This window comes from Lactuca saligna, chromosome 6, assembly GCF_052625555.1.
Source record: "Lactuca saligna cultivar CGN05327 chromosome 6, ASM5262555v1, whole genome shotgun sequence".
Classification (NCBI taxonomy): domain Eukaryota; kingdom Viridiplantae; phylum Streptophyta; class Magnoliopsida; order Asterales; family Asteraceae; genus Lactuca; species Lactuca saligna.
The window spans coordinates 142,974,502-142,984,572 of record NC_136422.1 but is presented as its reverse complement, the minus strand read 5'-3'; the positions used below and the strand labels follow the sequence as shown (position 1 = coordinate 142,984,572).

At 34.7% G+C, this 10,071-nt stretch overlaps 1 protein-coding gene across 1 annotated transcript; it reads right to left on the bottom strand.

The window, feature by feature from the left end:
* Positions 1–5,524: 5,524 nt before the first annotated feature.
* Positions 5,525–8,038, bottom strand: LOC145002838 (uncharacterized). Its single transcript, XM_078962027.1, has 6 exons — positions 7,840–8,038; positions 7,025–7,123; positions 6,780–6,902; positions 6,606–6,707; positions 6,233–6,355; positions 5,525–6,132 (listed from the first exon to the last, which is right to left on the bottom strand). Exons 1-6 carry the CDS (start codon positions 7,918–7,920, stop codon positions 5,746–5,748), a joined length of 915 nt encoding a protein of 304 aa, XP_078818153.1. The 5' UTR covers positions 7,921–8,038; the 3' UTR covers positions 5,525–5,745.
* Between the last annotated feature and the right edge of the window lie 2,033 nt (positions 8,039–10,071).

The following is a 10,071-nucleotide window of genomic DNA, read 5'->3' as shown; positions in this document are numbered from 1 at the left end:
ACTCTCCTTCTCCTTAAAACCTTCCGAACTTAAATCCTAAATTCATGAAAGGCCCGAACCATCACCTTTTTACCATTATACCATTGGGCTCTAAAACACAAATTGAACTCTTGGATCACATAATCTACATTACCCACATCCAAACGGGTCTAAACCTCTCTTCCCCTAAATCACGAATCCTTATAATAATTGATCTTTGGGTCAAGGCACCGAATTATGAAACAAATCAAAACAGGGTGTTACAACTCTCCCCAACTTAAATTAGATTTCGTCCTCGAAATCACTCTTTGCAACCTATTGTCATAAGTCTAAACTTCGAATCAACCAATCTCATAATTGGTTATCCTTCATGGACTAAATTTCGCTATCCTTGGACCTTTCTTATTGGCATCCTTAAGGCCTACCATTGCTTCCTAGCATCTATTAGGTTGTCTAAATTGATCAATGTTATATTACTAACCAACGTGTCATCTTCCCGCAGTTAAATGGAATTCATAAAACTCGGGAGCTGCACTAATTCTACTAGATCAGTGAAGAGGTAAGGCAATGTGTAACGTCCCGATTTTGCAACCAAAAATTTTCATTTTTATTTATTCAATATATCATAGTATAGTTACATTATGCAAAACATGTTGTGAATGTGTGTGTATAGTTGAACCTTGCCCTTCTCATGTATCTATGAAGCACCTGAAAACAATTATAATCAACTGGGTAAGCACGAAGCTTAATGAGTTTTCCAAAATACCATATACCACAATATATACATGCATAGAAATAATTGCTCTTGATCTGCCAATAATATGTCTATTTTAGACTTATAGCCCAACCATTTTGTCTTCAACACGGGTCTACGTGTACTTACGACCTACATGTCATTTTGTCAACACAAGTCTATGTGTACTTACAACCTACATACCATTTCGTCAACATGGATCTATGTGTACTTACGATCTCCATGCTATTTCGTCAATACACGGGCCTGTAGGCTCCCGGCCTCTTTTTCATCCCGCCATATATCCTAACTAAATCTAATATCATTACAACTACGCACATAAAGACTGCACTTTAGAATCTACTAGTACAAACACATTTATACATCCTACTCTACCAGTTTCAAGTATATTTACACTTAAGCACATAAATGGACACATATTTCAATACATGGTATAACAAGATAACTCACCTGGAAAATTACTCAAACAATTGACAGTTATCCGAGTGATCCTACTGGCGATCCAACTAGCGGGTAACGCGCCTAACAAGTATTAACCTATAATATTATAACTTTATTAATCCGTATGAAAATCTGGCAATGAAAGCTAGATCTTTCACTAATCTCAATGAATACCAAGAGTTTTATCAAATAAGGATCAATCAGACAGGGAAGTTGGGAGGCATGACCATTTTGGCATATAACATTTCTGAAATCCAACAACCAAGCCAACATAACCATTCTAGACATCTCTCCCATAAATAGATCAATCAATATTAAAACTAGAATTATTGATAAATCTCCATCTTATCTATACATTCATAACAACAACTATAAATATAAATATAAGTTACACTTAAGGTGCAGTAAGTGTAGCCTAACTTACAAAGAGCTTTTAACAAAAACCGGGAATCATGCGCTGATCTTGACCTGAAAGCTCTATCTCTCAGATTCTCCATGGATTTATTGCGAATACTTCAGAGCTTCGAAAAGTCAGAAATCTAAAGGGATAAAGGCTATCTAGAGAGAGAAACTCGAGTGTGATGGTGTGTGGAATTAGGGAGACTTATGACAATATTTATAGGTGATTTTTGGGGAGATGCATAACGTGCTTCTAAAGGCGTGTCACGCATTTATATGATGTCTCTCCTTTGCCCTGTTTCCAAATGTCATAATTCTTGTGGTTCATGTCGCATCTTATAGAAGCGTGCACCGCACAAAATGCATATTTTGTAAATTTCGCAATGTCTTTATACAAGTTATGTTTTTAACGTTTTTTATATCTACGCGTATTTATTGATGAGATATACAGCTTTCATTTAGATTCCGCCAGCTAATTTTCACTTTATTTTTAAAATTATATTTTTAAAGGACTTAGACTGTTAAAACCCGTATAAAAATTAACTCTTCCATACGACATTCGTTATCGACTGTCTTTATATCAACAAAATTATATGTACAAGATCTTCAACTATCGTTTAGATTGTTTCAACTAACAATCACCCAATTTCTATTTCAATTTTTGTGTTGCACACTACTGAGTTGAAACCAGTGTTGTAAAAATCGTCGAGTTGGCCGATTACTCCTTCGAGTACTCGCTACTCGGCCCCTTACCGAAGCGAGCTACAGAATCCCGAGTACTCCCCGATCGCCCCTTATTAAGCTGAGAAGTGTTGTAAAATACGGTCAACTCAATGATTAATATGTATAATATACTTAATGATTTATTATTTAATACAAACACATGTGATTATTACGACATATATATCTTAAATTTTTAGTAATTATTCACGAAGTGAGACTATTATGTGTTTTTTAGCTTTTGTGTATTCATATGTATCTAATTTTGTTATATATTTCTAACAAATTATGATTTTAACATATATAATTTCCCTAAAAATATTTCTACATAAATTACCGAATTCGAGTACTCCCGAGTACTCCTGGGTACTCGCTACTCGGTAGTCGGCCGAACAGGTACCGAATAACGAGTTCTACAACCTTGGTTGAAACTTCTAAAAATCATAACTTCCTCGTATGCAGATTTGGACATTTTCAATATAACACTCGCTTTTACGATTACTATGAATTTTGTTAAAACTATTTATCATAAATAGTCCTCTATCAAAAACATCTATTTACATAATTGGTTGTTTATACTGTAAGACAAAAATAAGACATCATACAATGTTATTTAATATTTATGAAATGTTTTATAAATTCTCATTGATCTAAAATGTTTTTTTTTAATAAAAAGTAAATATTATTTGATAATAGCTTATTTAAATCCATTATAATATCTGATTATCTGGATAATTGATTACTATTATGTTTATGTAAGAGGATGCAGTATGGGCCAACAACGAGAAGCAACCGGGTGATGTGGCATACGAAAACGACGTCGTGACGGGGGAACACCCCCCCAACTCGTTGCATCTCGTCGAGCAATTCTCGTGGGTGTTACGATGAAATGAAACGTCTAAATTTTTACCCGTTGCCTTTTATGACCGTTTGCAAACGGTCGATATTCAATTTAAAAAAAATTACCTTTTTACCAATATATATATATATATATATATATATATATATATATATATATATATATATATGCTCATTTTAATTCAAAGTTTACATATTTATTTTAAATTCTCTCTATATTTTATACACTTTGTTAATCAAAAAATGGAGCAAAACTCAAACACCCCCCTCCATCATCAAACCCAAACACAGCATCGCATATCGGATTTGCGTGTTATGAAAATTATTTCAACATTTTATCATCTCAAGGCTCACCACAAATCTCATACTAAGGCGCCGCTTTCAATTCCGTTTCACCGCAACTACAATTTTCCAACTCACCTTACCTTCAACAAAATCAATTAGGTCAGAACCCAAATTTACAACAAAATCTTTTCTCTACTTTTGGCTCAATGCAACAAACAACCAACCAACTATCGCCTACAACACAACCATTAGATCAAATGGAAGCGGGAGGTAGTAAGAGAGGGAAAGTGAAAGGAATATCAAAAGGGAAATCGATAGTGGTTGAAACACAAAATGCAGACATTCCACAATGGTGGACATCGGATGAGGAATATGTTTTGACGGCGGCTTGGTGTCCTACTTCAAAAGACGAACTTCGAGGAAATGGAATGAAAAAATGAGCTTATTGGGAGTGGGTGCTCAATAAGTTTCACGCTTTTTTGAAGAAAAATCTGTATCGCAACAATGACATGTTGAGCAGCAAATAGGGTCAAATAACTAAGTGGTGCAGCAAATTCAACGATATTTACAACCGGCTTGAGGTGCAACAACAAAGCGGAACCAACGACTTCGATTTGTTCAAATCTGCTAAGGAACAATATCGGGTTGAAATGGGTCATGTTTTCAACTTTGAAAAATCATGGGAATTGTTGCGAGCGGATCCAAAGTGGAATAAAACGCCAACATCGTCGGAGGTTCAATCCAAAAAGTTTCGCAATTCTAGCTCAGTCGACGTGTCGGATGCACGGGCTAACATCGACCTAAACGCCGATGACAATGAGATCCCAGATGATATCCAAGAGATATTCCTACCACGACGACCCCCAGACCCGACAAAGCGATGTGCGCTGCAAGACATACGGAAGAGGTGGAGACGAGAGCAAAAGAGGTGGCGGAAATAAGAGCGAAATTCGACGAACACAATTCATTAATAATAGAAAAAAAAAACGAATTGAAACGTCGTCATTTGGAGTTCCTGGAAAGACAAGCACGGGAGAAGCATGAGCAAAAAGAAAGGAAACTAATAACACATCAGTTGTCAATTCTTCAAACAAGAGATGATGGTTTGACACCTACTGATCTAGCAGTGCTATAAGCGATGAATGAACAAATTAAGATGAAATATTTGAGTTAATTAGGATTGTTATGTGGTTTTAGTAGTAATTTGAATGATATTTTAGTTATAATATTAGGTTTAAAATTATGTTTTTCAATTGTAATCGTAATTTTAGATTTTAAATCTTATGCCTTTTTTTTTTTAATTTTATGTTTTATAAAAAAAATATATTCATATTAGTGATTAAAAAATACAAAAAGGAAAAAAAAAAAGAAAAAGAAAAAGAAAAAGTAAAAAAAAAAAAATAAAACATATTTATTTTTAGAAAGTTGGTGTTGCATCTTGTTATCCATTTTCCCACTTAGTGTTATAACACCACTTGCTTATGTAGCATATGAGGTGACACAACTTGGTGTTACACCTTGTTGCCCACACATAATGCTCTAACTTAAACGATCATAAGATCTATTAATCCCCAAATTAATAAATGATTACTATTATGTTTATGTAACTTGAACAATCATAAGATCTATTAATCCCCAATTAATAATTGATTACTATTATGTTTATGTAACTTGAACAATCATAAGATCTATTAATCCCCCAATTGGATGCCTAATTGAAGAATTGAAACAAAAGTGATCACCTTTTAATTATTAAATTCAATTATTTGTGGGTTCATTAGTTTCAATATTGTTTTCAACAAAGTCCAAGTTCTTTAATCACCTAAGAACTATTGAATAACTAAAACTACAAGCGATCACCTCTTTTAATTAAATTCAATCATTTGGCGGTTCATTCGTTTCAATATTGTTTTCAACAAACTCTAAGTTTTTTAATCACTTAAGAACTACTTGTTAACCATAAGTTGTTTGTGTATTCGACTATTACTTGTCCTAGCTATTGATGTTTAAGCTTATTTTTGACCAAGTCAAATGACCAACAACCACAGTCAAACCCTCCAATTAACCAAACAATCTCACTTGTCACCATTTAAAATGGGTAGGATGATAAATTTCTCATTCAGAAAAAGAGTTAGAAGCAATAAAAGGTATCAACATAGCTAAAAGTGAAGGTTCCTTAGACATATTACTCCACAAAACAAACCTAAAGAAACAAAAGTACATCGACACTAATTGGTCAGAAACACATAACACCTTAACTTGTGTCCCAATGTTCTTAAGTACTTACCATAATAGAAACATTATTAGCTTTAACTATCATTTACCTCATTAGCACCTTCATTCTTCCTCTCCTCAATTCCAACACTTTGTTCCTCAGCAGTCATGGGTATTTCCGGAACTTCAATCGGTACATCACCATTAACAGTCAGGGGTATTTCCGTCTTTTCATCGTTAGTTGACTTTTCAACATTTGACTCTTTACCTTTGACTTGTTCGGTATCATCTTCCACACCATCACCACCTTCATTTTTCTCTTTTTCTGGTTGCTCCTCAGACTGTGGTTCGACAGTTTCACTTGTTTTGAGCCTTTTTGATGCTAGAGAAGGTGGAGTGGATGTTGACTTTTTTGTCTCGTTGCTTCTCTTTGTTGACTTTTTATTTGCACTTTGTGTCTTGGTTGGTGTATTCGCTAATTTCTGTTTTAGACAAAAAAAAGGACCATACTGTAAAAATGGTATCCCTATAAAAAATTAATTTAATACAATTTTTTTTTTAAGTTAAAAAAAGAGGACTTACCATCATAATATCACTCTTTTTCCTTGGTTTCATTGCACATTTCTCTATGTCTCCAGTTTCCAGATAACGTAAAGCATCCAATTTGGACATAAAGGCATAGTCACTTGAAGGGTCTAGGTAATACTGTATAATTAAAAAAAAAAAAAAAACAATTTCTTTAATCATTAAGCATTAAATATGACAACAAACATAAATCCATACATGGAAATCACCATGGTCCCACTTTTTATACAGGACAAGACAAGATAAGACATAACAGTACAACACATAACATAACATAACAGGTTGTACTGTGTTTGGCTTCAGTGGACTGGGCCACTGGGACAGAGACTGATGTCAATGAGACAGGAAAGGAAGGTGGGAATGTGCTTACCGGATCTTTTCTTGTGGTGCGGCCTTTAGCAGTCCTAATTACGACTTCTTTTATCCAACCTGGGGGCAACCCATCCACTTGAGTCCCCGAGGCCGAGACAGCCTACACATTATATCATATTATTATTTTTTATTTAAAAAAATAAAAAAAAAGGGGAGATGAAACAAAACAAACATTCTTCTCATTGCTCTTTTCGCTGGTTTCTTGATTCTTTTCAGAGATGTCTTCTGCTGCCACGTCAGCAGCTTCAGACTTCTCGGGAATAACTGTTTCTGAAGAGGGTTTATCTTTATCTCCCTTAAAAAGAAGCAACACACAAATGAATAAATTATAGCTTCAACAGTTTGAATTATTGTATCATTATTATTAGAAATTTCAAGAAATAGAGTTAGAAGGAAGAACAGAAATAAGAAAATTACTGTTGTCTCAGTGGCTTTGCTGCTGTTGATGGTGTTAAGATAGTCAGAAACCTCCAGCATTGAATGAAACTCTCGTCCAGTTTCAGGATCAATGTAACACTACAGATTAAAATATTTCAGAAAGAATTCAAGAAAAATAACAAAAGATGATAGTTTTAAGTTTTAACAGTAAGTTATCAGTTTTGTTCATTAATCAGGATTCCTATCAAGGTTCCATGCATGTTTAGGTGCTTTGTCTATTAGAAAGGATACTCTGATACTTGAGTTCAAATGGACAAATTTTCAACTTCAAATTGGTATGAATCTTCATATCTCTAGACCAAAATTCAAATACATTAACAAATACTACATAATATTAACATATTCTCCTTAAGTTCACACCAGAATAATTATGAATTATTGGCTTTGAATGTCATACAAGGTAGTTTTCAACTTACAATATTATATGTTAACCTGAATACTTCCAAAAATATGCCAGCTACATTCCACATATATTTCACAATTAGATGCAAGAATTACAAGGTATGACATCAAAATTGAAGTGTATTCTCTCCAGAAATAAAATAATCTTATGCTTGATACGGAAAATCTACAAAGACACATGAAATCTCAACTCGCAATACTCTCACTAACTCAACAGCGTCAAGCTACTTTCATAATTCTACTCGCAATCACATGCAGCTATTTTGCTCTCCGCATTTGCGCAATTAAAGCGAACATGTAATCAGAGCACACAAAATATAAGAAACCGAAGATTGGACAAAGGAAACCCTAATTCCAACTCCGGAAAAATCGAAGACTGGAAGAACAATTACCTCACGTTTCTCTTCCTCTGAACCTTTGACTTCTATGGTCCAGCTGGAAGGAAGCCCCTCCGGGCGCTCAATTGAGCTCATTTCGCAGGAGTTTTGTGGCGTTTCCGACTGTTGACGGTGGTTTGTGTTGCTAATTTTACAGTGAAATCGAAAGGTGAATGAATTTAGATCGGGAAAGTCGGTAGAAAAATTGTGCTTTGATCCAAATCCAAGGGGTGTTTGAATTCAGGGGTATTTATGTAATTACACTACGCAATGTTGTTAAGTAATTTAATGATTACTTTAAACTTTTGAGACATTTCGATTTTCATCAGTAGTGACCGTAGGATGATTAAAAATTTTAAAAGTAAATAAATTACTTTTTTTTAATTACGAAAACAACTATTTTTTTTTTTTAACCGGTAAATATATATTATATAAAACACCAACTCTAGCAAGGTGCTAGATGAAGGAGAAAGTAAACAAAAGACAGAGTTGAATTACTAGGGGATCTAATCCAATCACCCCAATTAATACTACACCTGCCATATCTATGTTTAACCCACAGAAATATCATAGACTTAATCGAATCGACAACCTTAATCGGATCAACAATACCGTCATTGAAGATTCTATCATTCATGGCACGCCAAATAGCCCACAGAGCACCATAGAGGATCGAGAACAGAGCCTTCTTCTTGCGATTGGAACTCATCTTCAATCTGACACCCTCATCAATAATTCCTCTAACTGAATTGGCGTTTATCTTCCCAATGTCGCACCACATCTCCAGACTCCTCCACACATGATCCGCAAATGGGCAGTCCAATAGGAGATGGTCGGAAGTTTCTAACCTCGAGATATATGCACTGCACCATTGGGAGTCTACCTTAACATTCCTGCGGCTAAGGGCCAACAAAGTTGGGATTCGACCCAATCTAGCCCACCAAGCAAAACATAGAACTTTCATTGGCACCTACTTAAACCATGGAAATTCACCGTCACATATTAGGTGTGGGGATCTATCTATTCTCGTTCTCATCATAGCTACACGGTAATTCTCCTTGCAAAAATCAGATTCCCAAGTATCGCCGGTTGGTGATCTTCTAATAACATCATGAACTAGAATGTTTACTTTTCTAAGTTCATTTTTGCATCTAACAATATTATTCCATACTCCAGGGATATGTTTTGATGCAGCAATATTTTCATTCGGACTCCCCCTGTATTGAATATTGTTTATAATGCAAGACCATAATGAATTAGGAGAAGTTTTGAGCTTCCACCACCATTTAGATAATAAAGAAATGTTAAGAGCTTTTTATAGATCCAATACCGAGACCCCCAACTTCACGTGGTGCTATTAATCTCTCTCATGCCTCCTAATTGATCTTTCGGGACTCACCTTCCCCCCCACCCCCCCAAAAAAAAAGCGAAGATCGATAAATAATAATTGGGAAGATTACCCAAGATGGCTTTAGCAAGCGTTATTCTACCACCAAAGCTTAAAATTTTTTGCTTTCCATATCGATAGTTTTGATTTGAACTTATCCACAATTGGCTTCCAATTTTTAATTAAGTTCATAGTAGCCCCAACCGGAACCCCAAGATATGAAAAGGGGAGGGAAGCCGGTTCACACCCTAGCGGAGCAGCCCATCTTTCAACCTCTCGATTGATCACACCAATGCCAACAACTTTTGATTTTTTAAAATTCACAAAAAATTGTTGCGGATTAAATTTTAACATTATTTCGTATTAATTTTATGCTTTGACATTTCAAATAAAAAATATTTTTCATTAATACATTCAACATTTGAGGGAAAAAATACATTTTGCAATCCAAAATTCTTCATATTACATACTAAATGCTAAGTCGAAATCGGTGGTTATTTCGGTAAATACAACAAAATTAGATCATTAAAAAATAGGTTCTCGACCGTTTATTGCAGCTTTCTGCTTTTGTAAGGATAGAGGAAAAGGTTCGGCCTTTTGATGAGATGTTAATGATGACTAAGCAACATCTAATTCCAGTTGTACTGCCACATGTCTTTGACTGGTTCAATTCTTTTGGCTTAAGTTTCCATACTTTTAGTTTTTCTTTTGTAGGAGTAATGGCTTAGTGCCCTATCATTTATTTCCTATTATTATGCATTTAATTGAGATAGTGGATAGGTTGTTATTTCCTTTCGGTCCTCATTGCTAAGCTTAAATAGCCTATCATGTTCTTGTTTTTTAAGTGTGTGAAATAAACA